Source organism: Trichechus manatus, unplaced genomic scaffold (assembly GCF_000243295.1).
Source record: "Trichechus manatus latirostris isolate Lorelei unplaced genomic scaffold, TriManLat1.0 scaffold00235, whole genome shotgun sequence".
Taxonomy (NCBI): domain Eukaryota; kingdom Metazoa; phylum Chordata; class Mammalia; order Sirenia; family Trichechidae; genus Trichechus; species Trichechus manatus.
In genome coordinates this window covers 720,711-740,514 of record NW_004444171.1, presented here as the reverse complement: position 1 = coordinate 740,514, position 19,804 = coordinate 720,711, and the positions used below count along the sequence as shown (strand labels likewise).

Sequence of the window (19,804 nt, the reverse complement as noted above, 5' to 3'; positions counted from 1 at the left end):
ACTTTGCTGAAATCTTCTATTAGTTCCAGTAGTTTTTTTGTGGACTCTTTGGGATTTTTCTGTGTGTAACATCATATCAAGTGCAAATAGAGATACATTTACTTTTTCCTCACCAATTTGGATGCCTTTATTTCTTTTTCTAGCCTAATTGTGGCATCCTTGTCTGATTCCCATCCTCAAGGGGAAAGCTTTCAAACTCTGTCCATTTAGGATGATGTTGTCTGTTGGCTTTGTATAAATGCCCTTAATTATGTTGATGAATTTCTCTTCTATTCTTATTTGACTGAGAGTTTTTGTCATGAATGGGCATTGGACTTTGTCAAGTACCTTTTCTGCATCTATTAATAAGATCATGTGGTACTTGTCTTTTGTTTTATGTATGTGTTTACATTGATTGTTTTGCTGATATTGAACCATCCCTGCATACCTGGTATGAATCCCACTCGGTAATGGTGAATTATTTTTTTGATATGTTGTTGAATTCTATCGGCTAGAATTTTGTTCAGGATTTTTGCTTCTGTGTTCATGAGGGATATTGGTCTGTAATTTTCTTTTTTTGTAGTGTCTTTACCTGGTTTTGGTATCAGGGTTATGCTGGCTTCATAGAAGGAGTTTGGGTTTATTGCATCCTTTTGTATGCTCCGAAATACCTTTAGTAGTAGTGGTGTCAACTCTTCTCTGAAATTTGGTAGAATTCTCTCGTCAAACCTTCAGGGCCAGGGCTTTTTTTCTGTTGGGAGTTTTTAAATTACCTTTTCAATCTCTTCTTTTGTTATAGGTTTATTTAGTTGTTCTTCCTCTGTTTGTGTTAGTTTAGGTAGGTAATGTGTTTCTAGAAATTTTTCCCTTTCCTCTAGGTTTTCCAATTTGTTAGAGTACAATTTTTCATAGTATTCTGTTATGATTCTTTTAATTTCAGTTGGGTCTGTTGTGATAGGATATCACCCATCTCATTTCTTATTCAGGATGTTTGCTTCTTCTCCTGTTTTTCTTTTGTCAGTTTGGCCAATGGTTTATCAATTTTGTTGATCTTTCCAAAGAACCAGCTTTTGGTCTTGTTAACTCTTCCATTTGTTTTTCTATTTCATTTAATTCTGCTCTGATTTTTATTATTTGCTTTCTTCTAGTGCCTGAGGGCTTCTTTTGCTGCTCTCTTTCTATTTGTTCAAGTTGTAGACTTAATGTTTTGATTTTGGCCCTTCTTTTTGTATGTGTGCATTTATTGCCATCAGTTGACCTCTGAGCGCTGCTTTTGCTGTGTCTCAAAAGTTCTGGTAGGATGTGTTTTCGTTCTCATTTGATTCTGTGAATTTCTTTATTCCATCCCTAGTTTCTTCTATAACCCAGTAGTTTTTGAGCAACGTGTTGTTCGGTTTCCATGTGTTTTGATTTTTTTTCCTTGCTGTTTCAGTTATTGATTTCTACTTTTATGACTTTATGGTCAGAAAAGATGCTTTGTAATATTTCAACACTTTGGATTCTGTTAAGACTTGCTTTATGTTCATTGGAAAAGAAAGTGTACTTGGGTGTTGTTGGGTAGAGTGTTCTGTGTATGTCTGTGAGATCAAGTTGGTTGATTGTGGCATTTAGGTCTAACGTGTCTTTATTGCGCTTCTTTCTGGATGTTCTGTCCTTCACTAGAAGTGGTGTGTTGAAGTCTCCTACTATTATTGTGGAGCTGTCTGTCTTTTCAATGCTGTTAGTGTTTGTTTTATGTATTTTGGAGCCATGTTGTTGGGTGCATAAGTATTTACTATGGTTATGTCCTTCCGTTGTATTTACACTTTAATCATTGTATAGTGTCCTTCCTTACCCTTTGTGGTGGATTTTACTTTAAAGTCTATTATGTCAGAGATTAATATTTCCACTCCTGCTCTTTTTTTGAGTGTTGTTTGCTTGATATATGGTTTTCTATCCTTTTAGTTTTAGTTTGTTTGTGTCTTTAAGTCTAAGGTGAGTCTCTTGTAGGCAGCATATAGATGGATCTGGTTTTTTATCCATTCTGCCACTCTCTGTCTCTTTATCAGTGCATTTAGTCCATTTACATTCAGCATAATTATTGATAGGTATGAGTTTAGTGCTGTCATTTAGATGTCTTTTTTTGTGTGTTGTTCACAGTTTCTTTGTTCCACTTAATTTATGTGCTGAGTCATTTTTCTTCAGGTATTTTGTTTTCATCGTTGTTGATTTTGTATTTCCTGAGTCTTTGTGTTTTTCTGGTTTTTTATTTTGATGTGTAGGATTGTTAGTTTCCTTTGTGGTTACCTTAATATTTACCCGTATTTTTCTTAGTTTACACCAATCTTTTATTTCTTTATATTGTCTTGAATCCTCTCCATATAAAAGATGTATGACTACATTTTTTAGTCCCTCTTTTTTATGTTAATGTTGTCATCTTTTACATATTGACGTCTCTGTTTCCCTATTTTAAGTGTTGTAGCTTTGATTTATTTTTGTGACTTCCCTGTCTGGGTTAATATCTGGTTACTCTGTCCTGTGTTCTAGTCTTGGGTTGTAATCTGATGTTAGTGATTTTCTAACTGGAAGACTCCCTTTAGTATTTCTTGTAATTTTTGTTTGGTTTTTGCAAATTTCTTTGACTTCTGTTTATCTGGAAATGCCCTAATTTTGCCATCGTATTTGAGAGACATTTTTGCTGGATATATAATTCTTGGCTGGCAAATTTTTTCCTTCAAGGCTTTATATATGTCATCCCATTGCCTTCTTGCCTGCATGGTTTCTGCTGAGTAGTCTGAGTTTAGTCTTATTGACTCTCCTTTGTAGATGACATTTAATTTATCCCTAGCTGCTCTTAAAATTCTCTCTTTATCTTTGGTTTTGGCAAGTTTGATTATAATATACATCATGTCTTGGTGACTTTCTTTTGGGATCTACCTTGTGTGGGGTTCAATGAGCGTCTTGGATAGATATCTTCTCATCTTTCATGATATCAGGGAAGTTTTCTGCCAACAAATCTTCAACAATTCTCTCTGTATTTTCTGTTATCTCCCCCCCCCCATTCTGGTACTCTAATCACTCATAGGTTGTTCCTCTTGATAGAGGCCCACATAGTTCTTAGGGTTTCTTCATTTTTTTAAATCTTTTTATTTGATTTTTCCTCAAATAAGTTGGTGTCAAGTGGTTTATCTTCAGTCTCGCTAATTCTGACTTCCATTGCCTCAACTCTGCTCCTATGACTTTCTACTGAGGTGTATAATTCTGAAATTTTATTGTTAATCTTCTGGATTTCTGTTTGCTGTCTCTCCATGGATTCTGGCAGCCTGCTAAATTTGCTATAGTGGTGTTCTACAATCTTCTAAATTCCTCTGTTGCTTTGTCTGTGTGTTTCTTGGCTTGTTCTGCATTTTGCCTGAACTCCTTCCTAATGTCTTTCAGAGTTGTTTATATTAATCTTTTGTATTCTACCTCGGCTAATTCCAAGAAATTTTCTTCCTCCGAAAAATTTCTTGATTGTTTATTTTGGGAACTTGCTGAAGGCATCGTGGTCTGCCTCTTTATGTGATTTAATATTGACTGTTGTCTCTGAGCCATCAATAAGTTATTATATTTATTTATTTTATATTTTCTTACTGTGTCCTAGCTTCTTGGTTTGTTTTGATACGCCCAGATAGGCTGCTTATGTGAGCTAGTTTGATTATTGGTACCTTTGAAGTTGTAATGTCCTATCATCAGGTGGTTAGATCTGTTACTAGGTATGTTAACCCAGGAGTCCCATTTACTTTTCCGGAATGAATTCAGCTCAAGTGTCCAGTTAGTTGGTCACCAAGTGTGTTTCAGGCTCTCACCTATAGTCCTAGATGGGCAGGGGTGATTGGAGTAGGCACAAGTATCTGACTGTAGTAGGGGATCACATTCTTAGCAAGGCAGGGGCCAACAGTTGCCCCTGAGTATATGGAAGGAAAGTGTGCCCCTGTTCCCTAGAGTGCATAGGTGAGTGGGTTTGCAGCTGGACTATGAACACGCAGTGCTGTTGGCTATAAGGACTGGGAGGCACTACTCATTGTTGGACCCGTTTTAGGTGGCTAGGTGGCATGGGTGGAGCCACCAGTCCTCAGGCCCCTGATGTGGGTAGGTGAGGACCCTGCTTAATGGCCAGAGTGGTGTAAAATGTCACAAACCTGCCACTCCACCATATGACTAATACAGTTGGAGTTAGGCTTCAAGTATATACTCTGTTGTACTGTGTGATGAGGGCCTACGCTGTTGAAATGGGCCCACACACGTCTGTGCAGGGGTGAAAGGTATTCAGAGTCCATGGACCCCTTATGCCTGTGCATAGACAAAGGAGCTGTGCCTACCCTGAGTTCCCAGCTTAGGGGAGCTGGCAGATTATGTTTTTCTGTCTGTTAATTTTTTCCCTCTCCAAGACTGGGAGAATGGCCCAGGGTCCTACTTCCGGCTCAGGGGATGCAGCGATTGCTGAAGCCAGCCCGGGACCCGGTGCAGAGCGAGGAGGGAGAGAGGATCTTCCCAAATGGGGTGTTTTTTGATCCTTGCGGTAGGTTAGACATATATACTTCTCTTTCGCCAAATGAGTGCCGCTTTTCCCTCATTCTGGAGGCTGGAGTAGGCTCTTCACTGCTTGGTCTCTCCTGATGTGGAAAGTGCATCCGGAACTCCACTGCTTGCCTCACCACGCACACCAGCCGATCTGGCCTGCAGGGAGCTGGTTCCCGCCGCGTCAGGTCTGGCAACTTGTCACTGCTTCTGAACCGTCTCTCCCTCCCCCTGCCGCTCAGTCTGATTCTTCAACTTTACCTTTGATGTTCAGGGCTGCTAGATTGTATTATATAGTTGGTTCACTTGTTTTTTCAGGTCTTTGTTGTAAGAGGGACCACTGGAAGCGTCTGACTATGCCGTTATCTTGGCCTCACCTCTCTTTTTATTCTTTTGATGAAGTCTTTTGATGAGTGTTAGTGTTTAATTTTTAGCAGATCCCAGTTATTATTTTAGTAATGGTCTATAACTTATTTATGCCATATATTAGGGCCCCTAGCATTAACCCTATTTTTTCTTCTATGATCTTTATAGATTTTTGTTTTATATTCAGGTTTTGATTCATTCTGAATTAGTTTTTGTGTATGGTGTAAGATATGGGTCCTGTTTTATTTTTTTACAGATGGACATCCAGTTTTGCTAGCACCATTTATTAAAAAGACTGTCTTTTTGCCATTTTTTGGACCTTGGGCCTTTGTCAAAGATTAGGTGACCATAGGTAGATGGATTTACACCTGGCTTCTCGATTCTGTTCCATTGGTCAATGTGTCTGTGGTTGTATCAGTACCAGGCTGTTTTGGTTACTGTAGCTGTGTAGTAGTTTCTGAAATCAAGTAGTGTGAGGCCTCCTAGTTTGTTGTTCTTGCTCAATAATGATTTACTTATCCGGGGCATCTTCCCTTTCCTTGTAAAGTTAATGATTAGTTTTTCCATCTCATTAAAGAATGCTGTTTGTATTTGAATCAAGACTGTCTTGCTATTTTAGATTGCTTTGGGTAGAATTGACATTTTTACAATATTGAGTCTAAGTATCCATGAGCATGGTATGTTTTTCCATTTATGTAGGTCTCTTTTGGTTTCTTGCAGTAGTCTTTTGTAGTTTTCTTTGTATAGGTCTTTCACATCCCTGGTTAAATTTATTCCTAAGTTTTTTTTTTTTTTTTTAGGTGCTCTTATAAATGGTATTGCTTTCCTGATTTCTTTTTCATAGTTCTCATTATTGGTGTATAGGAATCCAACAGAATTTTGTATGTTTATCTTGTATCCTGCTACTCTGCTGAATCTTTCTATTAGTTCCAGTAGTGTTCTTGTGGAATCTTTTGGGTTCTCTGTGTATAGTGCCATATTATCCGTGAATAGGGATAGTTTTACTTTTTCTTTACCAATTTGGATGCTCTTTATTTCTTTTTCTTGCTTTATTCCTCTAGCTAGGACTTCTGATACAATGTTAAATAAAAGTAATGATAACTGGCATCCTTGTCACATTCCTGTTCTCAGGGGGAATGTTTTCAGCTTCTATCCATTGAGAATAATGTAGGCTGGTTTTGTACAGATGCCTTTTAATATGTGGAGAAATTTCCCTTTTATTCCTATTTTACTGAGAATTTTTATCAGGAAAGGATATTGGACTTTATCAAATGGCTTTTCTGCATCTATTGAAATGGTCATATGATTCTTTTCTTTTGTTCTATTATCTGGTGGATTATATTGATTGATTTTATAATGTCAAACCATCCTTGCATGCTTGGTATGAATTCACTTGGTCTTGGTGTATAATTTTTTTTTTATATGATGCTGAATTCTATTGGCTAGAATTTTGTTGAGAATTTTTTCATCTATTCATGAGAGATATTAGTCTGTAATTTTTTTTTTTTTGTGGTATCTTTGCCTAGTTTTGGTATCAAGGTTATGCTGGCTTGAAAGAATGAATTCAGAAGTATCCTTTCCTTTTCTATGTTCTGAATTAGTTTAAGTAGTACTGGTGTCAGCTCCTCTCTAAATGTTTGGTAGAATTCTCCAGTGAATCCATCTGGGCCAGGACTTTCTTTTTGTTGGGAGGTTTTTTTTTTTTTCCTTTAAATAACTTTTTTCAGTCTCTTCTCTTGCTATGGGTCTGTTCAGATTTTCTACCTCAGTGTGTGTTAGTTTGGGTAGGTAGTATGTTTCTAGAAATTTGTCCATCTCCTCTAGGTTTTCAAATTTGTTGGAGTATAGTTTTTCATAGTACTGATCCTTTTTGCTTCAGTTGGGTCTGTTTCAATATCTCCCATTTCATTTCTTATTTGGGTTATTCGCATACTCGCCTGTTTTTCTTTTATCAGTTTGGCCAATGGTTTGTTGATCCTTTCAAAGAACTTTTGGTTTTGTTTGTTCTTTCTATTGTTTTTCTCTTCTCTATTTCTGGTCTAGTCTTTATTATTTCCTTTCTTCTGGTAGCTGTGGGTTTCTTTCAGTATTCTCTTTCTGTTTGTACAAGTTGTGAAGCTAACATTTTAATTTTATCTTTTTTTTTGATGTGTGCACGTATTGCTATAAGTTGACCTCTAAACACTGCCTTTGCTGTCTCACAAAGGTTTTCGTATGACATGTTTTCATTCTAGTTTGATTCTAGGAATTTTTTGATTTCATCTTTAATTTCCTCTATTACCCAGTGGTTTTTAAGCAAGGTGTTTTTCAGTTCCTGTTTTTTAATTTTTCTTCCTTGCTCTTCCTGTTATTAATTTCTACTTTTGGGGTGTTTTGACCATAGACCATGCTTTGTTATCTCAGTGTTTTGGATTTTATTGAGTGTTGCTTTGTGGCCTAAGGTGCACTCTATTCTGGAGAACGTTCCATGTGCATTGGAAGAGAATGTATACTTTGCTGCTGTTGGAAAGAGTGTTTTATACATGTCTATGAGGTCAAGTTGGTTGATTATGACCTTTAGATATTCATATCTTTGTTGAGTTTCTTTCTAGATGTTCTGTCATTTACCAAGAGTGTTGTGTTGAAGTCTCCTACTGTTATTGTGGAACCGTCAGTTTCTCCTTTCAGTAGTGTTAGAGTTTGTTTTATGTATTTTGGAGCCCTGTCATTGGGTTAAAAGCAAAAAAATAAATAAATAACCAAAAAAAAAAAAACTGTACAGTGCAATGATGATCCACTATCACACTCATGTTATAGTAGCTTCATACATGAGTCTACTCTCCTGTAAATTGCTTTGTGGGTAGTACTTTAAAAAGATGTGCCTTCAGTGTATAGTATTTCAAAGGTGTGACTGCATTTTGCTGTGACTTTGCCACAGTGCTTTTTGTAATCCATTGTGTATTTTTGAAACATAATTTTAGAGATGTAAATGTTTCTAGGCCTAGACTATGACAGCCTCATTTTAAGAAGATTTAAAACAGCAATAAGCCATAAATAAAACTAGTTTTTTCCAGATCTGCAGCCCTAATTGAAATTCTGCTTCAGATTAATTGTTCAGTATAATTTTCTGAAAGCACTGGGATGGATTATACAGTCCTGTATGTGTTATTTTATCACACAATTTTATAATACCTTATAATACCACTTCAGTTGGCAAGAGTGAAGTTTACAACGTGTCCCGTTTTGATAAGGTATACGAAAAGTACATTCAAGTAAAAAAAAAACAAAAACAAAAAACAGATTTCTCAGTATTCCAGGAGTGTACTCCGTGTATATTAATACACCCTCTCCTCACTTATCAACATGGTTAGGTTCCAGAGACCAGGTCTGTATGTGAAATCGGTGTTATGCAAAAATGAAGGATGACCATATCAGATCACAGAATGGACGATGACTACATCATTACATAAGTACTAAACCACTGTGTCTCAGTCATCTAGTGGTGCTGTAACAAAAATACCACAAGTGGATGACTTTAACAAAGAGAAGTTTGTTCTTTCACAGTCTAGTAGGCTACAAATCCAAATTCAAGGCATCAGCTCTAGGGGAAGGCTTTCTTTCTCTGTCGTCTCTGGCTCTGGAGGAAGGTCCTTGTGATGCATCAGTCTTCCCTTGGTCTGGGAGCCTCTCTGCATAGGAACCTCAGGTCCAAAGGATGCGCTCTGCTCCTGGCTCTGCTCTCCTGGTGGTATGAGGTTCCCATGTGTCTCAGCTTGCTTCTCTCTTTTATATCTCAGAAGAGATTGGATTAAGACACTATCCAATCTTGTATACCTCATAAGTATAACTGCTGCTAATCCAGCTTATTACATCATAGTTAAAGAGTTTACACACATAAGGAAATAACATCAGATTACAAAATGGTACACAATAATACAGTACTGAGAATCAGGGCCCAGCCAAGTTGATACATAACGTTAACCATCACAGCCAGTGTTACTCTTGCCTCGCACCTCGGCATTCGTTACTACCAGATGTACACCATAAATATGCAAAACAGTCAGATGGTAGATTTTTCCTATTGTTGTAAATTCAAAATGTCAGCTAACAAGATAGTTAATAAGTGAGGAGAAAGTGTACTTGTGTGCTCAGTCGTATGATCTTTAGATCACCACAAATTCATCAAACACGTTTTACAAAGTAGATTAGGCAAATATTGGAATATAGAGTAAGAATTGTTCTTCAAAGAAAGTCATATTCTAGTGAGAATAAAATATCCAAATAACACTAGTACAGGTCATGTAAATACTCTGGAAAAGATGCCAAGTGCTCCGTGGGTCCTAAGACTAAGAAAATGAATAATAAGGAGAACCATTAGAAATGGCTGCAATTCTGAAAGGTAATCTTAATGATGGAGGATGCTGAAATATTTATACAAAAGGAACAACTTAAAGTCATGTATTAAGGACAGCATAGGGCATATTTGGGAAACAGTCTAGAATGGCTTGATGAGTAGGATATGTATAGGGAAGTTGGCAAAGATAAGATTGTCAAGATTTCTTGTGATTATATTTTAGAGAGCCTTGCTTGTTAGGCTCAAGTATTTATGTTTTCAGTCAGATTCTTACAGCGGAAAAGAATGACAAAAATCATCTCATTCAACTCCTTGTTTTACAGAGAACAGGGTGGTAGTGTCTATGGAGAGACTGAGTAATTTTCCTAAGTTTATCAGTTTATTAACCTAGGGCTAGAAACCAGATTATTTTTCATTTATCTATAAAGATATAGGGGAATAACTGAAGCCTGTTGAGCCATGTGGTAATAAGATTGATGCTATTATTTACAAAGATTAATTAATGGAAACCCTTGAAGTCATCTTCTGTTTCTTATTCCCTCATTGATCTTATAGTCTGATAGCTTCTTCCCTATGATCTCCCAGAGGCATTAGTCATTTCTACGTTACTAAATCAAATGGTCACTTTTCAGTCTTCATCTTACTTAACTTATAACCAGCTTCCTCCATGATTTTTTTTCACTTTGTTTCAAGCACATAGTAATGCCTTGATATTTCTCAGTTTGCTTTGCTTGTTCCTCCTCTTTTCTGAAGTTTAACATTAGACCTATTCAAAACTGAACATCTATCTGATCATCCTCTCATCCTTCCCCCGCCAAATTCTGCTCCACCTTCAGTCTTCCACATCTAGTTGATGTGACTCTATTCTTCTGTTTGCTGAGGGCAAAAACTTTGGAGTCATCCTTGACTTTCACACATTCCATAACTAATCCTCTCAAGAAATCTTCAGATTTATACTTTACTTTCAAAATATAATGAGAGTCCACTATCTCCTCTGTTACTGCCTTGATTTAAGCCACCAGTGTCTCTTGACTGGATTACTGCAATAGTTTCCTTTTTTAAAAAATTTCTTCTTTCTAACACAAAAAATGTTGCTTAACAAACTACCTCTAACATTAAAACAAAAATTACTTATTTTTATGCATCTGTCGATTGGTGGGGTTAGGCTGACTCAGCTAGGTGGCTCTGTGTCAAGTTGTGGGTCCAGCCATGCCTAGCCGTGTATCCGTGCTCCATATGTTTCTATTCTAGAGCCAGGGCTGAAGCGGCAGTAGCCACCTAGAAGAAACTATGCTCATGGAGATAAGGGAAGCATAAGAAGACAAGGGGAAACACATTAAGACCTACACTCAGAACTAGTATATTGTCGCTTCTGTCCCTGTGCCATTCGCAAGTCACTTGGCCAACCCCAAAGTCATGGGGTGAGAAAGTATACTGGGTCCACATTTAGGCCACGATAACGGTGTGGATGCATGGTTGAGGTGAAGATGCGTGGGGGCTAACAATGTAGTCTATCATGCTCCTCTTTCATAGTATTCCTATTTTTAACAATCTTATAAAGACTTTCTTCTGCTCATAATGTAAAACAAAGTCCTTGTAGTAGCCTACACAATATGACCTCATGTTACCTCTTTCATCCCCTTTGCGTATTCTACTCTAGCCATACTTGCCTCTTGCTGTCTTTTAGCATGCTATATTTGTTTCTGCCTTAGAAACTTTATACTATCTGACCCCATGGGAAACTCTCAGACCTCCTTCATTATTTTGCTCAAGTGTCACTTATGATTGCCTGATGTAAAATTGCAATCTATCACCGTCTCACAATTCCAGTCCTTCTTTCCCTGCTTTCTCTCTGTTTTCTTTATAACCCTGGTATCTGTCACCGTATCATACTATATAGTTGTTGCTGATTAGGTTTTTTAAATATATTCTGTCTCCCCACGTAAGAATATAATCCCCAAAAAGGCAGAGATTTTGTTCAGTTATATATCCCAACCACTTTGAATAATGCTTGGCACATAGTAGGCACTCAGTAATTATTGTTGAATAAATGAGTACGTGTATGCATCCATGCATGCATGAATATCTGTTATTTCAGTTACCGTGGCCACTACCATAGTTGAACCTCAGTACCTTGCCAGGATTGTCATCATAATTTTTCTTATCTCCATCAGTTTGTACTGAGAGATTAAGAATTTAGTTTGTCAGATAATACATAGTATGTTCTATGGGTAGAGTCCATGTAATGTTGAATGAATACCTACACATATGCACACACAAGCTTCATAATATACATAAATGTTATAAAGGTTGAAAATAATTTTTATCTTTAAAAATGAGTTTGGGAATTTAGAGACCTAAATACAAAAGCAGCAGCCAAATGTCAATTATCAAGATGATTGATTTATTCTTAAGTGCACTATAAGAGTGAGGTTTTCCTGATTTATATAAAATAAATATTTGGCTTAGGATTGTACCTAAAAAGAGACACTAAACATTAGGAAATGGCTTAATTTTCTAATGAAAGAGGAATAAAAGACAAATGATTTGTTTTATATTACAAAAGCCAATTTAAATATTGTGACCCAGTACTTTAGATCCATGATAAAATTAATATATTTTCTCAGTTTCATCTCTAGACACTGAAAAAGGACCCAAGCCATGTAAAGATCCTAATTGTGAATCTTCCAAAAGACTTTCTAAGGTATGTTATGTGAGGCTGGAAAAAGAAAAAACAAAAAGTTGAATGAACATTCTCACTGTGTAAGTAACCATCTTAGCTATTTATAAAACACATGGGGGACATTTAGGGAGTTCAGTAATAAAGCTCACCCAATAATAAGTTATAAGAAATTAATAAAACATATTTCTGTAAACTGCTTTGAAATTTGGCGTATACATGAAGAATTTTGCAAGTGATTATATGAAGAAGGATGATTTTTCCATTTATTTGGCCTTATTTGGTTTTGATAATTTATAATTATTATATTAATCAGAATTCTTGGAGCCCTGGTGGCATAGTGGTTGAGAGCTACGGCGAGCTATGGCTGCTAAGCAATGAAGAGTGGCAATTCGAATCCACCAGCCGCTCCTTGGAAACCCTATGGGGCAGTTCTACTCTGTTCTGTAGGGTCGCTATGAGTCGGAAACGACTCGATGGCAATGGGTTTTTTTTTTGGTTAATCAGAATTCTGTCCATATTACTATTATTCATCATAAAAATTACACAAATTTGAAATATAATGTTTATTAACTATTTGTATATTGCCTGTACCCATTATCCTGTCTCTGTGTTTAGGATGAAAATTATTGTATAATTCGCAGTAGCTATTTAGTATAGTTTTCTCTTTACATTATACATAACATATTCATGCTCAATAAATTTATAGCAATATTTCCCATGCCTAATTACTCTCCTCTGACAGCACAAGCTTTATAAAACATATTTTTAAATATTTGGCATATAAATTTATTTACCTTACAGTGGTTGTGAAAATTTCATTTTATAAGTATAGGCATTGCATATTGAGGTCAATGTTCATTATTTTGGACCAGTGAAATTAACAGGGAGATTATTTCTTTAGGGTCACTATGAGTTGGGATCGACTGGATGGCAACTTTTTTTTTTTTTTTAAGCCTCCCGAAATACACTTTAAGTCCTCAATCGATACACTATCAGGTGTTTCCGTTTAAATAGTTTCCTTACGGCTTGCTTCTCTTCCATAGAATAGATTTTGTCTTTACTCTGTAAATGGGACTTAAGTTTCAGGTCACTAAGAACAGAGAGCAATCGATGTTAAATTTCTTCTTTCATTTCTTAATTAATGAGTACTGTGCCAATCATCATTCAGTTACTACCTAACATCTTTTAGCCTTCTATCAAGAGTGTGGAATATTTAAACCTTTAAATGGTCATAGACCCTGAGCTGGTATAATTTTTTTGATGATGAAATAGGAATGGCTTTAATTTCAGCCCAAAGCAATACTCAATCCAGATTATAAATTAAATGTTCAAGCACAAGAAACGGGAGTAGAGAATGGAATCTGACCCGTTTTATTATTTTTCCTCAAGGGCTTTCACGGTGGCCTCCAACCACCGTTTTCTTATGTCATTTGTGACACTGAGTAAATTATCTTTTCCTTTTAAATAGAAATAAATAAAAAGCAAAATCTTCAAACCATGAAGCTTTGAGAAAGGGAAATCTGAGATTTCATTAACTCCATTTGTTCTGGTGGAAAGTTACCTCATTATATTAGGTTCTTCCATTAACCGAAATGGCCCCCAAATTTCCTTTAACATATTTGGCTTACTGATAATGTATCTGGCTTTTCTAAGATTTGATCCAAATATGTAATATGTAATATTTTTTTTTTGGATGCATCATTTTCTTTCTACTGGCAAGGTAGTACCCTTAATTAGCTCTTGAAATGTGGCCTTCAGAAAGACACTAACACTGATAAATAGTTGGTTTATTTAAATAGAATTACATGATTTCTTAACCCAGTGCTAGACTTTTATATTCTCTTGAAGTTGATTTATTTATTTTTTTTGTAAATATTTGTATCTAGTTTGCTGAATCACTTTTTTGAGCTTGGTGACTCTTTGTACAGAAGCTACATTTTGACTCCCTTGAGCAGCAAGTAATTGTTTTATTCCATGTGTACATATATGATTTTCTTTTTACTTTGGTTTTTGGATGACTTAAATTCTGGAGGCCTGACAAATATACTTTACTGTATTTTAAAAGAGTGTATCTAATTGGCTTTAATATTTGTTTATTTCTTATGATTATTAAAGTAGGTGTTAAAACTAGTGTATGGCTCACAAGATTTAATTGACCAAGGAACAACATTTTCAGTATCAGTCATCGAAAAATATGTCTTCTATTTAGCCCTCATTTTATTTCTTTGATATTATTCATGGACTCAGACTTTCTTCCTCCTACAATTAACTTGTTCACTGATTTGTATTTATGACTTTTTAAATTCTAAATTTGTTCTAATTGTTGGTTTTAGCATTACCCCCAATAACTCTGAAACCCTTCTTGTCTGGCAACATTACAAGATTATGTTCTAGGCTTTTTTTTTAATTATTATTCTTTACCACAAATCCAGTAACCAGCTGTTCTTCAGCTGATTGTGTTTGTGACCAAAATCTGGCCTTTAGGCACGTATATTAGGTTATTACAAATGACTACTGGTTACGGGCAAGGTGCAACCAAATGAAATGATTCCTAGGCTGCTCTAAGGAGGGAGCCAGAGTGCTTTATGTCCTTTATTATTATTTTTTTTTCTGGTATAAAACACTGTCATTTTTTTTCTTTTTTATGAGCTACTACCTTCCCTCTTTGTTATATAAACATTCTGTTGCTATATTTATTATCCCGTGCTATATATATATTTTTATGGCAAACCATGTTTAAATTACCATTTCATTCAAAGCTTAAAAACCTTAGCTTACTTTTTTCAAACATTTTCTTATGAAAAGTCTCAAAGGTGCAGAAGAATTGAAAGAATTTTACAGTGAACACTCATATTCCCATCAACTAGATCAAACCATTAGCATTACTATAGTTGCTTTATCATATGTCTGTTCAGCCGTCCATCTTTTAATCCATCAACTCATCTTATTTTTGATGAATTTTAGAGTAAATTAAAGGTATCAGCCAGTTTCTCCTAAATACTTCAGCATATTTATCATTAACTAGAGTTTCTAATTAGTTAATGAAGTGCGTTAACTAATTGTACTTCAAAATAAAAAATAGAAGTGTAAATAAATTAAAAACTCCATGAAGTTTTTTTTTTTTTTTAATCAGCAATATGTTTTCAATTTTACGTGTAGAAGTTTTGTATATCTTTTGTTAAACTTACTCCTAAGTATTTTGTGTTTTTGGTACTATTGTAAATGGAATTTAAAAAAATTCATTTGCCAGTTGGTTCATTTTCCAATTATGTTTGCATATTAACCATGTATCCTGCCACTTTGATAAATGTACTTATTCGTTATAAGTAGTTGTTTTATAGATTACTTGGGATCTTCTATGTAAACCATTATATTATCTGCACAGAGAGTCAGTTTTACTTCTTCCTAGCTGATTTTTATATCTTTTATTTCTTTGTCTTACTGCAATAGCTAGAACTTATAGTGTAATGTTGAATATATGTAGTGAGAGCAGAAATTCTTGTCTTGTTTCTGATTTTAGGGAGAAAGCAGTTAGTCTTTCACTATTAAGTATGATGTTAGCTATACAATTTCATAGATACCTTTTATCAGAACAAAGAAGTTCTCTCCTATTCCTAGCTTACTGAAAGATTATATCACTAATGTGCGTTAAATTTTGTTAAATACTTTGTCTGATTTTATGAAAAAATATATATGTATTATATTTTATAATATCTTGTTAAGGATTTTGGTATCTATGTTTATGAGTTATATTTCTATCATTTTCATTTTTTATAATGTCTTGGTCAGATTTTGATTTTGGGTTCTGCTGGCCTCATAAAATGAGTTGGTAATATGCTCTTACATTTTGTGAAATAATTTTTACGATTGGTATATTTTTTCTTTGAATGTTCGAAGAACTCACCAGTGAAAATACCTGGTCCTAAAGTTTTCTTTATGGGCAAGTTTTCAATAAAAATTATATCCAACATGTTCTCCTTAGTCTCTACCATTTTATATTCCCACTAGCAATGTATGAGTGATCCAGTTTCTCCACATTTTTGTCAGCATTTGATGTTGTCACTATTTTTTAATTTAGCCATTCTGATAGGTTTGTAGTGATGTCTCATAATGGTTTTAATTTGCATTTTGCCAATGACTAGTGATTTTGAATATCTTTACATATGCTTTGTCATATGTATATCATTTTTTGTGAAATGTCTGTTAATGATTTTTGCCCATTTTCAAATTGGAATATTTGTTTTTTTTACTGTTGAGTTTAGAGAGTTCCTTATACATTCTAGATACTGGTCTTTTGTCAGATATGTAATTTGAAAGTACAATTTCTCCTAGACTATAGCTTTTTATTACCTTCTTATAGGTTCACAGATAAAAAGATTTTAATTTCGATGATACCAAGTATATCAATATGCCCTTTTATGAATCATGTTTTTGGTGTTAAATCTAAGAACCTTTTGCATAGCCCTAATCTTGATGATCCCCTTTGTTTATTCTAAAAGTTTTATGGTTTTACATTATTCATGGCAGTCTATGGTCATTTTTGAGTTAATTTTTGAATAGAGTATGTAGTTTAGGTAAAGATTTTATTATTGTTTGGTTAATTTTTGCCTATGAGTGTCCAATTACTTCAGCACAATTTGTTGAAAAGGCTGCCATTCCTCCATTGAATTGCTTTTGCACCTTTGTTAAACATCACTTGAACATTTTTGTGTGGGTCTATTTCTGGGTTCTGTTATTCTGATCCATTTATCTGGTTGTCTGTGCCTCCACCAGTATCACACTTTCTTGACTACTTTAACTATTTGATAAGCCTTAATAATGAGTAGATTTAATTTATTCACTGTATTATTCTTTTGTCATGATTGTTTTAGTTAATGTCTGTGCATTTCTCTATACATTTTAGAATAAGCTTCTCTGTGTTTACAAAAAAATCTTGCTTGGATTTTGATAACAATTATGTTAAATCTGAATATAAATTTAAAGAGAATTCACATTTTTATCGTGTTGATTCTTCCAATGCATGGACATGGTATGCCCATACTTCTTCTTAGATCCTCTCTGATTTCTTTTACCAGCATTTTGTAATTTTCAGTCTACAGATGCCGTACATGTTTTGGTAAATTTACACCTAAGTATTTCATCTTCTTTGGAGCAATTTTAAATAGTAATATGTTTTAATTTTGGCTTCTTCATGTTCATTGTTAGTATATAGAAATGCAATTGATTTTTGTATGTTGATCTTGGCTCCTGAGAACTTACAAACTCATTAATTCTTGGAGGTTTGTTGTTGTTTGCTTGTTTGTTTTTAGATATATTCCTTGGGATTTTCAGCATAGACAATCATGTCATCTGTTTCTTTGTTTGTTTTTCTTGCCTTATTGCAGTGGCTAGAATGTCCTGTACATTGTCAGATATGTGTGGTGAAAGAGTGACATCCTTGCCTTGTAGCTGATGTTATGAGCAAAGCATTCAGCCTTGCATCATTAAGTCTTGTGTTAGCTATAGATTTTTGTAGATGTATTTTAGCAATTTGAGGTAACTCCCCTGTAATAGTAACTTAGTAATATTTTTATCATGAGTGGATTTTGGATTTTGTCAAAGGCTTTTCTCTGTCAGTTGATAAGGTCGTTTAATTTTACTTCTTTGACTTGTTAGTGTGATGGATTACATTGATTTTAGAATGTTGAACAAGGCTTTATATGTTTAATAAATCCCACTTGATCAGGGTGTATAACTCTTTCTATACATTATTGGTTTCAATTTGCTAATATTTGTTGAGAAATTTTACATCTAAGTTCATGAGAAATATTGGTATGTAGTTTTCTCTTTTGTACTGTTTGGTTTTGGTATCTAACTAATACTGGATTCATAAAATAAGTTGGGAAGAGTTACTTCTTTTATGGAAGAGATTATGTAAACTTTGGGTTAATTCTTTTAATTGAGAATTCTCTAATGAAACTAGGCCTAGAGATTTACTTTTTGGGAGATTTTAAATGACATATTTGATTCCTTTAATGGTTATACAACTCTTCGTATTATCTTTTTTTTATTATAAGTGAGTTTTTATACTTTGTGATGTTTGAGGAATTGGTCCATTCTAAATTTGCAAATTTATGAGTGTAAGGTTTTTCACAGTTGACATTTGTCTATATGTATTCTCTTTATTTTTCTTAATCTTGCTAGAACTTTATAAATTTTATTGTTATTTTTGAAGAACCAGCTTTCACTTCATTGAGTTTTCTTTCTTGTTTCTCTATTTTAAATTTCATTGATCTTTGCTCTCATCTTTATTATCTTCTTCCTTTTCTTGCTTTGGTTTTATTTTGATCTTGTTTTATAGTTTCTTGAAGTAGGAACTTAGGTTATTGTTTTGCATTCTTTCTTCTTAATCTAGTGTAAGTATATATGCTGTAATTTTCACTGCTTTAACTTTATCCCACATATTTTGATATGTTGTACTTTTAGTTTCATTCAGTTTTATATATTTTTCAATTTTCTGTGGGTCTTCCTCTTTGATCCATGGATTACTTTGAATTGTGTTGTTTAATTTCCACATATTTAGAGAGTTTCATGTTGTCTTTCTGCTATTTAATTCTAGCTTGCATTGTTTATTGCCAGAGAACACACTCTGTATGATTTCAGTTATTTGAAATTCGTTGAGGTTTGTTTTATGGCTCAGGAGGTGGTCTGTCTTAGCAAATATTCAATCGATGCTTGAAAAAAATGTGTATTCTGTTGTTGGGTGGAGTGTTCTCTATGTCAGTTATATTCTGTTGGTTGATTGTGATTATCAGATCTTCTTTATTTTTGCTGATATTCTACATAATAGTTTTACTAGTTCCTAAAAGGGATGGTGTTGAAGTCTCCAGTTATAATTGTGGAATTTTCTATTTCTGTTTCAGCTCTATCACTTTTTGCTTTATGTATTCCATGTTGATTATTTTATCATTACGTGATGTCCATCTTTGTTTCTAATAATTTTCTCTGATATCATATATAATTTTATCAGATATTAATATTGACATTCCTGGTTTTTTATTAATACTTACATATGATATGTCTTTTGCCATCCTTTCAATTGTCAATCTACCTGTGCTATTAAATTTGAAGTTAATTTCTTGTAAGCAGCATAGAGTTTTTTGTTGTTTGTTTGTTTTAAACCACTCTTTCAGTATCTCTCTTTAGCTGGTATATTTAGGCCATTTATTTAAAGATAATTATTGATATATTTGCACTTCTGTCTGACATTTTATTATTTGTCTTCTGCTTTTTTTCTGTTTCTCCTTTCTTGCCTTCCTGTGGGTTACATAATCATTTTTTAGGATTCCTATTGATTTTTTTATAGTGTTTTGAATGTATTTCTTTATATCATTTTCTTAGTCATTACTCTGAGTATTATTATATGTGTATATAGCTTTAACCATCTTCTAGCATCAATGTGTTTCCACTTTGTTTGAAGCATGGAAACCTTACTTCTATTCAGGGCCCTTTACTTTCCCTACTTTAAATATTATTATCTTAAGTATAAGATAGTGTTATAATTTTTGTTTCTATCATTAAATATCATTTATGAAACTCATGTAACAAGGTATAGTGTATTGTATGTATTCATATTTCTCCTCTGTGCATTGTCCTTTCTTTCACTGTAATGCTCCAAGATTCCTTATTTTATTATTCTCTTTCTGTTTGAAGAACTTCCTTTAGCCAATCTTCAAGGCTAGGTCTCCTAGCTAGGTCTCCTTCTTCTGTGAATGTTTTTATATCCCATTCGATTTTTCAGTTACAGAACCGCTCTTGCCTCCATTGTTTCAGTTTAGAAATTTACTGTTATTTGAGTTGTCGTTTCCCAGTAGGTAATATGTCATTTCTCCATGGCTGCTTTTAATATTTTTTCCTTGTCTTTA

General features: G+C 34.3%; 1 protein-coding gene across 1 annotated transcript in view; it reads left to right on the top strand.

The window, feature by feature from the left end:
• The window catches only part of ZPBP (zona pellucida binding protein), a 129,086-nt gene that overhangs the window by 81,360 nt on the left and 27,922 nt on the right, over positions 1-19,804 (top strand). Inside the window, exon 6 of the mRNA XM_023743098.1 lies at positions 11,845-11,921. Coding sequence (XP_023598866.1) covers positions 11,845-11,921 — 77 coding nt within the window. The remainder of the gene's footprint in view (positions 1-11,844; positions 11,922-19,804) is intronic.